At 48.2% G+C, this 14767-nt stretch overlaps 2 protein-coding genes across 3 annotated transcripts; one reads left to right on the top strand and one right to left on the bottom strand.

Annotated features, from left to right (window-relative positions):
* The first annotated feature begins 415 nt into the window (after positions 1-415).
* LOC308047375 (torsin-1A-like) lies at positions 416-6486 on the top strand. Its single transcript, XM_080355816.1, has 5 exons — positions 416-648; positions 2100-2365; positions 3798-3973; positions 4065-4192; positions 5158-6486. The coding sequence occupies exons 1-5, from the start codon at positions 447-449 to the stop codon at positions 5406-5408; spliced, it is 1023 nt and encodes a 340-aa protein (XP_080211942.1). The 5' UTR covers positions 416-446; the 3' UTR covers positions 5409-6486.
* Positions 6487-8132: 1646 nt separating this feature from the next.
* On the bottom strand, positions 8133-13875 carry TOR1B (torsin family 1 member B; the record flags this gene model as incomplete). 2 transcript variants are annotated; one of them, XM_080356073.1, is made up of 6 exons in its annotated part: positions 8133-9520; positions 10236-10524; positions 10626-10753; positions 11716-11891; positions 13122-13387; positions 13695-13875. In XM_080356073.1, the coding sequence occupies 5 exons, from the start codon at positions 13873-13875 to the stop codon at positions 10247-10249; spliced, it is 1029 nt and encodes a 342-aa protein (XP_080212199.1). In that variant the 3' UTR covers positions 8133-9520; positions 10236-10246. The 2 variants fall into 2 exon arrangements, with proteins under 2 accessions (XP_080212199.1, XP_080212198.1); XM_080356072.1 differs by having other exon boundaries at positions 8133-10524.
* Positions 13876-14767: the final 892 nt, after the last annotated feature.

Here is a 14767-nt window from a genome sequence, read left to right as displayed (position 1 = left end):
GGTAACGATGGCCAGGGTGTCCTGTGGCTGTGCTGCTGGCTGTGTCTTGTCACTTGTGTGTAGAAGCTCCCAAGGCGCTGGGATAACCTTGTTAGTTTTCAGGGATTTTAGTTTAGGGGTTTTATTTTTTTCAGAAAAGGGGAAACGTCTCTAGGCCAGGTGAATGTGTGAGTGTGTTTCTGAGGCTGCGCAGGTCTGGGCTGGCATCCCCACCTGCAAACACGGCTCTGCTGATACAGGTTCCCGCGTTATGGCTGGATTTTTAATGTTTAATAACTCCGCCACGCGAGGCCGCCATTGAGCCACTTGCGGCCGCCCTCAGCGCCCGTCCAACATGGCGGCCGCCCTCAGCGCCAGCCCCGCCTCTGCCCGCACCCAACATGGCGGCGGCGGAAGCGGCGTTTGCCGAGCGGAAGCGGCGGCGGAGCGGCGGGGCCGGGCGGGCCATGAAGCTGCTGCGGGCGGCCCTGGCGCTGCTGCCGCTGCTGCCGCTCCTCAGGCCGGCGGGCGCCGTGGAGCCCATCAGCCTGGGGCTGGCGATCGCGGGCGCAGCCGCTTCGGCCCTTACCGGCATCATCTCCTACCCGCGGCTCTACTGCTACTTCAGGGAGTGCTGCCTCCAGCGGCACGACCAGCGCGTCGCCGCCGGTGCGAGGCCTGGGCAGGATGAGGGGGTGCTGGGGACCAGAGGGGGCTTATGGGGGTGTTGGGGGCCGGAGGGGACTGAGGGGGTGTTGGGGACTGAGGGGGTGTTGAGGACCAGGGCGGGCTGAGGGGATATTGGTGACTGAGGGGGTGTTGGGGACTGAGGGGGTGTTGGGGACTGAGGGGGTGTTGGGGACTGAGGGGGTATTGGTGACTGAGGGGGTGTTGGGGACTGAGGGGGTGTTGAGGACCAGGGCGAGCTGAGGGGGTATTGGTGACTAAGGGGGTGTTGGGGACTGAGGGGGTGTTGGGGACCAGGGCGGGCTGAGGGGGTATTGGTGACTGAGGGGGTGTTGGGGACTGAGGGGGTGTTGGGGACTGAGGGGGTATTGATGACTCAGGGGGTGTTGGGGACTGAGGGGGTGTTGGGGACTGAGGGGGTATTGGTGACTCAGGGGGTGTTGGGGACTGAGGGGGTGTTGGGGACTGAGGGGGTATTGGTGACTCAGGGGGTGTTGGGGACTGAGGGAGTGTTGCGGACCAGGGCGGGCTGAGGGGGTGTTGGGGACTGAGGGGATGTTGGGGACTGAGGTGGGCTGAGGATGTCCCGGTCGCCTGTATTTGTGAATTCAAAGCGTGGCAGTATAGTTCCCTGTTTTTAATACGTAGGATTTTCCCTTATGGATGGTTTCTGTGTAGTCTGTTCTTTGGGAGTCCTTGTAGCCACACGGAATAGATTTTGGATAGCCTTCTTCAGCCTGCCCAACGGTCAGGTTCTGTGCAGCCGATGTGTGAGCAAAGAGAAAAGCCGCCCATTGCCAACCCCCACGGGATCACCCCGAGCTCGTGTGACACTTGTCAGCATAGTGACACGGGGGGACCTTTGGAAATACCAATTCCTTTGGTTCCTTTTGTGGTTTGGCGTTACTGTCGGATCTTCAGTGGGGCTGTATTGTGTGGCCCAGTCTGCCTGATACAGCGTGAGAACTTTTATCTGTGTGCTGTTGCACAACAAAATCTGAATTTAATTTGTTTCTGTGGACCTTGATCCAGTCTGCTTAAATATGTTCAATATGAAAAATGCTGAGATAAATGTAAACTACTTATGTAGGTGTGCTAGAACCACTTCTATGTCACTTTTTCAGAATATGAATTTTATCTATTATACAGTGTAGATCAGCAGCTGTCTAACCAGCTCTATGGTTCAGATTTTAGCCCACTCATTTTATTTTATGCCCGTTGTGCAAAGATAAAACTAGAGTGACAAAATAATGTGAATAAACCAGATAAATGTCACCCCTGGAGGCCATGGGGGCTGAGGGGACATTGCAGGGGTGACAGGAGGGCGGTTGGGGGTGCAGAGGCCTCCCTGGGATGGGTGCTGGACCTCCGGAAAGGAGGCAGGAGGCGGTGGGACCCCATGTCCGTGTTGATGGTGCGTTCTCTCCATCCAGTTCTGCAGGAGAATTTGGACAAGAAGCTGTTTGGGCAGCACCTGGTGGGCAAGGTGGTTGTGAAGGCCGTGAAGGGCTTCTTGAACAACACCAAAGCCAAAAAGCCTCTCGCCCTTTCCTTGCACGGGTGGACTGGAACGGGCAAAAACTTTGTCAGTAAGATAATCGCCGAAAGCATTTATAAGAGAGGTCTGCAGAGTAAATATGTCCATCAGTTCGTGGCGACTTTACACTTTCCTCACGCTCACAGCATCAATCTCTACAAGGTAAGAGTGCTGTGGAGCCTGTGCAGCGCAGCTCTGCTGCAGGGACTGCTCTATTGGCTTATAAACGTTATGGCACGATCATTAATAGAAACTTAGGTGTTACTTTGTGCAGCAAAATGTAGCCCGTGTCAGTTTTGGAATCTTCTGTACAGAACTGGTTAATTCCTAACATCCGCTAGGACCCATTTACACATGAATATACAGTTTTTTGCATATATCTTGAGCATCTCTTTAGGGAAAAATGGTACAGCTGGTTTTCGCTCTACACTTTCCTTAGAGATGTGGCTGACTTACCAATACGCATGATTCAGCAGGGTTCTGGAACAATTTGGAATTGTTCTGCCAGTTTGCTAAGTGTCAGTGCAGTCCTGTAGGCCTGTGGATGTCATGTGGAGCAGTAATTCAGATGCATATTTTCTGGGTTGGTTGGTTGGTTTTTGTTCTAACGTATATGTTGGAAATGGGATGGTCTACAAACCTGATTTCTAAATGGAGGAAATGTCTGTTTCCTCTTTTACAGCTTGCTTTTCCCCTTCTTGCAACTGAACTGTTTTAAAATAAAATGGATGCATTTCTGCTTTTGTTTCAAGATGATCACACTTTGGAAACTTCCTGCCCAAGGCAGCAGGAGGAGCTATCAGCTCTTATCCACAATATAACCAATGCCACCGTCCTGTGCTGCCTCTGCAGTTCAGGGACTGAATAAACAGGGGATATAAAAAAATGATGAATTATTGAAAATGGTCAGAACAGTTGCTTGTCATTCATCTGCCAGCAGATCAACCTTTTTTTTTCTGATTACTTCATTATTCATCTTAAATGTAACACTTAAGTGAGAGAAAAATGCAATGCTCAACTGAGAGAATATTTAAATACAATAAACCATTGGCACTTCTGAACAATGTTCTGTTTTAAGAAGGGCTTGTAAATGCCTTCATTTAACTTCTGAATGATTAAAACATAGGTATGAGAATTAAATTCTGTTTCAACTTCTGCCAGTGCCTGCAGGTGCAATTTCTCACTGGTGCTGTTCAGGTAGCAAATTTAATATTGTTTGTAGCTTTGATACCTAAGGATGTTAAGACCAAAGTGCTGCCAAAAGTCATTGTGTTACTTGTCAGGGCTTTGCTCTGTGCTGCTGTTCCTTGGTGATACTTGTCCTTTGTCCTACTGTGCACATGAAATTTTTGCTATGTTTACAGGAATGTCTTTCTCACAAGGAGATTTCCTGCTTGTCCCATGATGTCTCTTGTTATCTTAAATACTTTTTTTTCAGGACCACCATGAGATTTGTTTAATTTACAGCTTTTAACCAAAGAAGTTAAAATGACACAATTGAAATGACTCTTTCAGTACAAATGTCAATAAGCAGAAGTGCTATTTTTATGTCTTTTCAACACAAACTCTTTCGGCATCTTTTTGTGCCACTCAGGACCAATTGCAGTCGTGGATTCGGGGAAATGTGAGCATCTGTCCCAGGTCACTCTTCATATTTGATGAAATGGATAAAATGCACGCGGGGCTCATTGACTCCATCAAGCCATTCCTGGACTATTACGAGTTTCTGGATGGGGTATCTTACCGACAAGCCATCTTCATATTCCTCAGGTAAGAAACAGCTTCTCAGGTTTGCTGTTCTGTGCACTCGAAGCCTTTTCAAACTACCTGCAGCTACAGTCTTTGTTTTCTCTTTTCTTAGCAATGCAGGAGCTGAAAAGATAACAGAGGTGGCACTAGATTTCTGGCGAAACGGGAGGAGAAGGGAAGATATACAGCTCACAGAGATGCAAGACGCACTGTCTGTGTCCGTCTTCAATAACAAAAATAGTGAGTAAAACTCTGATTACTTTCGAGGTGGTAAAAATGCCACAAAAGGGTTGGGCTGCGTTTAGCTGCATTTTTACATCTATGGTTTCTACTTGATGTGGCCTCCAGTTTTCCGCTATCAAGGAGCCACAATGTGGTTTTGGGGCCCACAGACAGCTCTTGAGATGAAACAAAGATTGAGGAGCTCTGTGTGCTCCTTGGCTGCCAGATTGTTTGGGGTCGGTTGGATCGCATGTGTTGGGGGATGTCTACGCTATGCATTTATCGATGTACTAATGAGCTAACGGGAAAGCAAACAGAAATCCTGACAGCAAGGCTAGATGTTGAGTAGCTGAAAAATCTTTAACCAATAAAGTGTTTTATTATGGGGAAGCCACTTCCTTGGTCCCCAAGCCACTTAGCCTGTCTTGCTCTCTCTGTTAAAAGCCTTCAGGCAGTTACTTAGGAGCTATTTATGGGGAAGGAACTGACATGCCAGCCCTGCTGTGAGCAGTCCGGAGGTTCCTCAGTTTCCTCACACAGGACTTGTGGTTAAAAGGGGTTTTAGTAGAATTACAGTCTAAAATTAGCATTGGAAGCAAACTTACTGCATTTTTTTAAAAGGTTAGATGCAATCTCCAAAAAAGGAGCAAGACAAGCTGCAAAGAGATAGAAAACCTGTTCTTCTCTATGTGAGAGACGGAAAGGTGTGAGACTAGGACCTGGGGAGCGGGGCTTGCATGTGTTCAGTCAGGATTCAACCCTTGAGCTCCAGTGGATGGCATTTATGTGTTTGTCCAAACCATTATGCACAATACCATGAGAAAGGGCTTGTATTTGCACTTACCAGTCTATTATAGGGCCCTAAAAACACAGGTGAATTCTTACTGGTATGCAGCAGAGAGCTATGATACGTCTCTTTCTCCCATGCAACCCATGGTGATGTTTCACCAAAGGAGTTAAACCCCTTCTCTTGCCCTTTGTAGGTGGATTTTGGCACAGCACCTTGATTGATAGAAACCTCATTGACTACTTTGTTCCCTTCCTGCCCCTGGAATACAAACATGTGAAAATGTGTGTCAGGGTTGAGATTGAATCCCGTGGCTATGTTGTGGATGAAGACATTTTAACCAGGGTAGCCGACGAGATGACCTACTTCCCCAGAGAGGAGAGAATTTACTCAGATAAAGGATGCAAAACTGTGGATGCAAAGCTGGATTATTACTATGACTTCTAACACTTTATGGCTGCAACCTGCAAAGAAGGAAATTTAACTTAATTACCAAGTGGAGCACCCGGGACATTTCATTTTTAAGCACTTTTTAAAGAAAGGACCATTACTTTTTAACTGGTGTGTAAATAAGTGGCAGTGCCTCTGCATTTTTATTCTGTCACTAGTTACGGCTCCCAAGTACTTCAGCCTTGTGTTGCCAAGGTAAGAAAGAACTGCGTGGTGAATGCGGGGATCTGGGGCTCACAGTGCGGAAGATTCCTCTCGGATTGTGTGTTGATCATCAGAACTGTTGGGCAATCTGTTGTTACTTAGAAAAGGACTGAGACTGTGACCTAATTCTAATTGGGTTTTGGTTTGATGTGGATGATTTCTAGACAATAATGAGAATTTTAATCAAGTTTCCTATGTCTGTGAAAGCCTTCGTTTGGCTTATGTTGGAATATTCCTAATAAAAGTAGGATAAGTGTCTTTTTCCGTTGGTTCCAGGAAAGATAAGGAGGGGATTCTGTAATTAAAAAAATCCAGAGTCTTCTGTCCAACATTGTGCGGTACTGTTGTCTTTCTCGACATAGTGGCATGAATTGGCCTCCCGCATGTCCAACCAAGAGCGTGAAACTCTTTGATGTGAATAGTGTTGAAAGGACAGACTTAATATTAGAAGAAAATGGGTTAAAATCCTTGACTGTCGCTTCAATGTAGTTGGTTCCTGTTGTTGGTGATTTTTAATGTATAATAATCCCCACAGTGCACTCTCCAGGAGTGATCTCAGGAGGGAGAAAAGCGTTTTCTGACTGGTGGGTCAGCTTCATGGAAAGGGTGGAACTTAATGGGAAACACAGGTTAAATTTTACACCGAGGAAATGGAAAAGAGATTTTTCCTCTTCACCTACATGTAGAATTCAGGGGCAGCTTGTAGGGTTTTCCCTGTTTCCTGTTCTCGCAACACTCTGTGCCTTTGGTGCAGGGATGGAGGCAGAGCCAAAGGCATTTGAAAACAATAATGTGAAATGTGTCAGCTGAAGTTACTGTGGAAGAGTGTCAGACTTGTTTTGAAATGTGAGCACTGCAGAAGCTTTTTTCACTCCAGTTTCTATTCAAAATAAACTTTTCTCATCAGAAATGTATATTTCTCAGCTCCCTTCTGGTTTTTGCATCAAGTGATTTGATGTAACTTACTGCTCGTTGAGGAAGAGCACCCTGTGGTTCTGGCTGAAGTGTTCAGCTGAATGAAGGGAAATGAAGTTTGAAGCAGAAACTGCGCTTCCAGACCATTGGTGCTAATTGCAGTTTTTGTAGAGGTGGACTTCTTGATGGATGTGTGCTGAACAGCATCATAGAGATAAACTTGTCTTCTAGAGTCTAGTTAAAACCCTGCCTCTCATCTCCTCACTGTGGCACCACTGACTGAACACCCCGCAGGCTCTGATTGAAGCCACCCACATTTTCAGTGGCAGTGTCTTGAAGTTTTCTCTGTACGGGGGGAAAAAAAAGGGTCAGTGAGACTTCAGCTGTCCAGTTCCACTCTGGAGTTGTGTATAAGCAAATTATTTATGTGTATAAGCAAGTATTTAATTATGTCACAGCGCTAGATGGCTTAGAGGAGTTGGAAGCTTCCTCTGGAGGGTGTAGGAATGATGTTCAAAGGTGGAGGCTGCTGCTGTTTGATCTCTCTTCTGTCCTTGAAAACAGACCTAGCTAGGAGTGCTGGAGAAGTTCATTCCCTAACAAGGAGCATCTCATGCATCTGGGTGAAAGAAACGTGTGTGCCCAAAATCACTGCCAGCTTTGCTCCTGACGTTATTCCGCTCCCTGAGACCGTGTGGTTTCAAAGCTGAGGTCCTTGCTCTTTCTTGCTGTGACTGGGTAACTTCGGCCAGTATTATTTTTAATAAGCCACTTGAAACTAGATCAGACAACTCAAAGGAAAACGTCAAACGAGGGGAAAGGTCTGATCCCCAGAGCAACAGCCCCCTGGCCGGGTGAGAGCAGCTGAGCAGCCACTGAGACTGGGTTTTGTTTGTTCTTACCAAAGTCCAGTACAGCCTCCCGCGGGAGCATTCCAAGATCTCATGCTTATAAAATCAGAGGTTACGGTTAAAATACAACAAAATACAGTATTAAGTGCTGCTTTTGACAGAAAAGGGGCAGCCTGGCCCTGGAGATGGATCTGCCCCACGCCCTGGGCTGAGCGGTACAGACATGGTGCAAAGTCCTGGTGAACAAGACACGCTCCAGACACACTCAGTAACATGTTTCCTTGTGCATCCTTACAGCACAACAGATCAGAACAGCATGAACAACCGGCTGTTCAGGGAGGTGCGAGTTGTTGCCAGCAGCTGTACCTCGCTGCAATGAGCCCCTTCTCTGCACACTGGCTTTTGTTCAGCGCTGAAGGGGCTGCACGTGCTCTGGCCCATGGAGATGCAGTGAAAGCCCGTAGTCCTGTGGTGCCTTTGCTGGCTAGAGGAGAGGTGAAGAGCCATCTGGAGTTACAGTTTTCTAGGCACGGCGCAGAGAAGGGATGAGTTAAACAAGGTACCTGAGGTTTGTCTTCTACTGCCTGACAGTTTAGTAGGAGATACCTTAACAGCTATGAAGCAGAGCAGGCAGAGACTTTAAGGTTTTTTTCATAGGTGTTTGTTTCTAGTATTGAATTGCTGAATGCCTTACTGTGCAGAATGAAGAAAAGAATTCCTGGTTGAAATAAGGACAATTTAATAGGACAGCACAGGAGAACCATAATAATGCTAAAAGAATATACAAAATGAGTGATGTACAGTGCAGTTGCTCACCACCTGGTCATTGATGCTCAGCCCATCCCCGAGCAGCAGTTCCCCCAGCCAGCTTCCCCCCAAAATACATCCTGAGGGTATGGAATTGCCCTTTGGCCAGTTTGGGTCAGCTCTCCTGGCTGTGCCCCCTCCCAGCTTCTTGTGCATCCGGCATGATGTGAAAAGCTGAAAAGTCCTTGACTACTTAACAACAACTAAAACAACATTGTATTATTAACATTATTCTCTTTCTAAATCCAAAACACAGCACTATAGCAGCTACTAGGAAGAAAATTAACTCTATCCCAGCCGAAACCAGGACAATGATTAAACCAAGAAAGAAAAGTGCCTTAAGATTTATTCCAACTGCAGCACAGTAGTAATATATAGTGTTCTGAAATTGCACAAGTAGTTTATATTCAGAGTAACTGAAACTGGATGCAGTATTTACACCTATGAATAATCAGTTAATAGGCAAAACATTACACGTGAGAAGCAACAGTCCAATGTCCCAAGGTTAGTGGCTTTGGAGATAGCATCAGCACAAACGGTTTGCCAACATTTGACAAATTCCATGTGGGGTTGTAAAAGGCAACTGACACTTCTAATCTAGAGCTTAACATAAATGGTAAACTCTGTTGTAATTTGAATTAACATAATAGAGTTGACACCTGTAAGTTCTGCAGCGCATCTTAAAGCAAGTTTAAGTACAAGCGATGGAGTAGAGCTGCAGCACAAAAACAGCCCAGTCCCTCGTACCAGTTTAAAAAACACCCTACAGTCAACTAAGCGATAGGCACTTCTGTCCTGCACTACAGTACTTGAGGCACAAGTGATGGATGACAAAAGAGTTAAAGCTTGCAGCAGATTATAAACCCCAGCCCTACCAAATGGGTAAAGGCTAAATCATCTTTCCCAGCTTCCTGACACCTCACTCACCCTTCCACACAGACATTCTTTTAAAATGCTACTATAAAAGATACTTATTTAGTGAGATATGGGATTGTTGATTGCTCCCATTTCCCATACTCCCTTTTCTGTGGCTCTCTAGAAGAGCTTTGTATTGCTGTTGCTTACACTTTCAGTATAAAAATACTCTATTAAAAATAACTTCTGCCATGAAAGTGTCTTCCAAGCAAGGCAAAAGCAGCATTACCCACTCCCAGTCTGTTGGGTGCACTGGGAGGGACTACGGGAGATCTTGCAGACTGCAGGCCCAGGAGCCCACATGTAGATTAGCCGGACAAGCTCCAACAGTCAGACCTCTCACGAGAGATTTTTCTGATGTAGAACAAGAGACTGGCTTAGGATGTTGTCACAGTCAGATCCCTCAGATGGGTCCCTCTGCTTAGGAAGACAAACACCCTGGAGTTACCACACAAATTCACTTAACCCCCTTCGTTAGAAGAATATAAAGTTTCTTTTACAATTTCTTTTTCCCAAAGAAGCACAGGGATGAGCAGTTACTTCCCCCCACACCCTTTCTCTACTATTCCGTAACAGATTTCTCTTTCCATATTAGTGTAGCAGATGTGATATGATGCCAGAGCTCAGACACAAACTACAATCATGTCCTCCTGTCCCTGAATAGCTGATGCTCTTCTGCAGAAGCCACAACAGCATCAATCTGCTGTGAAGGACAGGAAACTTTCCACCGCATCATCTTCTTACTGTAACACATAGAGGTATTCACCCTCACAGACAGCATCATAGCCCTGAACACACCACAAATCCCTCATCTTCACCAGCCCATGAACGAGATCGTGTACAAGGAAGGGAATGTGACTGCCTGGAAGAACTCCCCTGTTCTCCTTTGCTGCTTTGTAACTAGTGCTATATGTGTCACTCTGAAATTCTCTATAGGTTAAAAAAGATAATAAAGGGTTAAACATCTGGATAGCAGCCAGTTCAGAGATGAACAGTGAGGATTTAAGTTAAAAAAACCCAAGTTTTAAAGCCCACCCCGCTGACTGGTGTTTTCACCGTACTCCCTGCAACAGTAAAAAAGCTTAAGTGCAAATACTCAGATTTCCAAAAGCTCTGAAAGCGTTTTGGAGACCTGCAGGGTAATCAACCCTTGGCTTTTGTATCTCTCATCATAACGTCTTCATGAATATCCAGCTTGGCCTGTACAGTCTTGCAGCCTTTATCAGAGTAGATTTTCTGGGCTTTTGGGAAGAACGTCATCTCATCGGCCACCGCCTGAACGACTTTCTCGTTGACAGCGTAGCCACGAGCCATCATTTCAGCCCTGACGCACATCTTCACGTGCTTGTGCTCCAGGGGCAGGAAAGGGACAAAGTAGTCGATGAGGTTCCTGTCGATGAGGCTGCTGTGCCACAGTCCGCCTGAGGAGGTGGGGAAAGGGAAAAAGCAGGGCAGGGTCAAGAGATGAACCCTGTGGAACAAAGTAAAAGGAATTTTCCATTTCCTGGGGAAAGTAACTTACTGTTCTTGTTATTGAAGACGCCTACAGAGAGCATGGGCTCCAGGTCTTTCAGCTGAATCTCTTCCCTCTGCTTTCCACTTGTCCAGAAGTCAAGGGCTGCCTTATTAATTAAGTCGCCACCTGCATTGCTATTTGTAAAAGAAAAAATGTACAGTGGTGAATACAGACACAACTGAAACAGAATTTCTTTTTTAACCATTATACACGTTGCTAATCTTGATGGCAAACAAACCACCAAAACAGAAACCCGTCAACCGGAATTTAGGGAAAGCCTTCAGTTCTCTAAATAGCCATCAGTGCGTGTGGGGTTGGCCCTGGCAGCAGCCAAGCACCTACACGGCCACCTACTCCTTCCCTCCTCAGCGGGGTGGAAAGAGAAAATAGGAAGAATAAAAGAGAGAAGACTGGTGGGTCAAGATAAAGACCATTTAATAGGCAATGAAAAGAGGAGTAAAAAACCCCAAGGAAGGCTGAGGAAATCACTCACTGCCCCCCCAGTCAGACCAATGCCCAGGCAGTCTCCAAAGAACCATCACCTTTGGAAGCTGAAACCCCCCTTCTTTCTCTACCCTGTTTTTTATTGCTGAGTGTGACATTATATTGAACATTCCCCTGGCCAGTTTGGTTCGGGTGTCCCAGCTGTGTCCCCTCCCATCCTCTTGGCCACGCCAGCATGGGAAAAAGAGGCAGCCTTGAGGCTTTGCAAGCAACAGCCAAAACACCGGTGTGTTATCAACACTGTTTCAGCTACAAATCCAAAACACAGCACCAGACTGGCTGCTGGGAAGACAGTTAAATCCATCCCAGCCAGACTCAGGACATGGTGCACCCATCCCAGAGAACTTCCCCCAAATGTGAACTCTCGTACAATCTGTGCTCTGGACCAGGCTCATGAGCCTCATCACATCAGACCTGCTCCACGACAGCCACAGGCCACACAATTCCTTACAGTGCTGCTCCCCTCTGTCTTTAGAGAGAGCATCTCCACTCCAGAGCGGTTCTTCAAATGAGATCCCACAGGAACATCATTAGCACCATAAAACCAGGTTAATCTCAACGTCTTAAAATGACTGCAATAGGCGCTACAGACCTGAGGAAGATGAAGATGGCCTTCCTGTAGGACACCCCATCAACCTGCTCATAATAGTCCAAGAACGGCTTGATGGCGTCAATGAGACCTGGGTGCATTTTGTCCATCTCATCAAAAATGAAGACAGAGTGGGGACAGGCACTGACGTTGCCCCGAATCCAGTTCTGCAGTTGTTCCTGGAACAAGAGATTGAAAAAACACTGAAAAACGAGGTCTCTTGGGGATGTGCTGCAAAACATTTGTATGTGACAGCCTGTGGGGACACCCTTTCAAATGTCAGCATCACGCACTCACTGGTTATACTTTTTCCTGAAGAAAAGAACCATAAAATCTGTGACTGATCCCTTTAAAATGAGACACCGAATTTAAATGTGAATTCTTTTCCTGCTCACAGACGAGACCTCCTCCTGGAATAAGGCACAAAAACCAAACTGAGATGGGAAATCTTGGAGAAGAGAAAGCTGCTTTTTGTTTAAGAAAAAAGCAAATCCGTGTTTCCTCTTTCATGCAGAAACCACCTCTATCAGAACATCAGTTTTGTGTAACTTCAAAGAGTAAAACATGACGATCAGAATTCTGCAATGTCCAGGAATGAAGTCACTTGAAAAATCTCATACCGGCTACATTTTCTCATTGCACAGTGTGTGGTGGGTTGACCCGGCCAGCAGCCAAGCGCAGCAACGAGACGGGGGAGAGAGGACAAAGAACAGAAGTGAGAAAATTAATGGATATAGATATAGTTTGATAGGCGATGTGAAGAGGAAAAAAAATGCAAGCAAAGGGAATCACTCAACCCTTGACACATGCAGAACAATGCCCAGCCAGTGTTAGAGCAATGGCCACTTTAGAAGCCAAACCCCCCATCTTTTGTCTTCTTCTACCCCAGTTTTTCTTGCTGATTGTGACAGTATAAATATCCCTCTGGCCAGTTTGGGTCAGCTGTCCTGGCTGTGTCCCCTCCCAATCTCTTGCCCATCCCTGCTCACTGTGTGTGGAGAAAAATAAGCATGTTTGGAGGCTGTTCTGTAACAGCCAAAACACCGGTGCTTTATCAACACTGCTCCAGCAAAAACACAGCACTGCAGGCAAAAAACACCTCCAACCCAGCCGGCCCGTACGGGTGGTTTTAATGTCAGGATTCTTTCCAACAGCAAGCGCCACAGGGATCAGCAGATGGCATCAGTGAGAGCCCAGCGCTTGAGAAATTACTCTCCATTTCTCGGCGTTTTGGTGCCTTTCTCTTTCACTTTCTGAAAGCGTTTCCTCCTCCATCTCTCCCGAGCACCAACTTTGGAAATACCCAGCTGTACAGCCCCAGCTGTCGGGGTGTGGGGGACACGCACAGCCCTGTACCAGGGGTTTCGGGGACTGGGGGTGACCAAATTACCCCTTGTGTCCCTCCTCACCTTGTAAAGCTTGACTTGCTCATGGTGTGGGAAGTGCAGGGTGGCCAGGAAGAGATGGACGAACTTGCTGCGCAGGCCGGCGGGGTGGACGCGCTCGGCCAGGATCTGGCTGAGGAAGTTCTTGCCGGTGCCGGCCCAGCCGTGGAGCGAGAGCGTCAGCGGCTTCTTGGGGCTGGGGTTGTTGCTGAAGCCCATCACGGCCTTCAGCACCACGTCCTTGGCCAGGTGCTGCCCGAACAGCTTGGTGTCCAGCTGTGTCTTCAGCGCTGCGGGAGAGGGAGAGATCAGCAACGCGGGGCCACCAACGGGTGCCGGTCACCGGCCACACACCGCGAGAGCTTGGTACGGCCACCAGTGGGTGTTGGTCACCAGGCACGCCCTGGGCAGGGTCAACATGGCCACCCATGGGTGCTGGTCACTGGCCACGCACCAGGTGAGCCCGGCACGGCCACTGCGGGGCACGGATCTCAGCCACCGCCAGGCACACCGGGAGCCGGCCCGGGCAGTGCCCGGTTACCGGCCGAGCCGCGGGCAGCGTTGATGAGCCCAGCGCGCCCCCCGTCCCCGCCGTACCGGTGGCGTTGATGCGGTGCTCGGCACCGGGGCAGCACTCCACGTAGCTGCAGTAGAAGTTGGGGTGGGACAAGTAGCCGGTGAGGGCCGAGGCCACGCCGATGGCCAGGCCCACGCTGAGCGGCTCCAGCGCCGCCAGCCCCGGCAGCAGCAGCCACAGCAGCCCCAGCGCCCGCGGCATGGCGGCCCCGCGCGCGAAACGCTTCCGGCCGCGCGCCGGCGCACCCCTAGCCCGCCCCGCCCCGCCCGTAGCCGCCGCCGCCATCTTTGTGAAGGGCAAGGGCGGTGTTCGCTAATGACGTTGCCCGGCCGTGATGCAGCGGTGCGGGGATGACGTCATGGGCGCTGCGTGACACAGAATCACATTTTCCTCTGTAATACTTCGCTTGGGAATGTTTCTCATCACACACCTACGTCCCTCTTTTGCTTACTCGGTACCACAGTTACCGCAGCGCCCTGCGTGTCTGTTCAAGGGCTCTACAGAAGGTGTCTCCGATGGACAAACGCCCAAATCGCTTCCAGGAAGGTTTCCGTGTTGCCTGGACTCTGTCAGAGCTCCCGTGGAGACAACTCAAACGATAGTTTTACAAAGGTGGTTTAATGCTGCGGGAAATCATCCAGACAAGTGTTCCCTTGGTGCAGCAGCCTGTGCATTTGGCTGTGCCGAACACTAGGTGGGGTGTCGGACACAGGTTTTAGTCCAGGATTTACAGGGCAGAACAACTTGTGCAGAAACGTGAGTCGAGCCTGGAACTGGAGAGGGGGGTGAGCACACATGTGCAGAGCTGAGCGCTTGTGTTACGAAACGTGGTTTCTTGGGATAGCACAGGCTGCCGAGGGCTCACAGGCAATGTCAGACAACAGCCAAAGTCATCCTGGAAAGGAGAGTTTGAATACAGAGGTGAAGCTGTTTCACTGGGGTCTACACCTTCTTGCCTCTGTACATCTGAATTATCGGTGCGAGCAGATGCGTTGCTCACCTCACAGGCTTCAGCAGATGTTTGGCTGTTCCTCTGCAGAAATGGAGTGTGGTGCCATGAGGGCTGAAATGCATTGTCACCCCTGAGTCTCTC

The sequence above is a fragment of the Nesoenas mayeri genome (assembly GCF_963082525.1).
Source record: "Nesoenas mayeri genome assembly, chromosome: 18".
Lineage (NCBI taxonomy): Eukaryota > Metazoa > Chordata > Aves > Columbiformes > Columbidae > Nesoenas > Nesoenas mayeri.
Note: the sequence above shows the minus strand (reverse complement) of the source record. Positions and strands in the feature narration are given on the sequence as shown.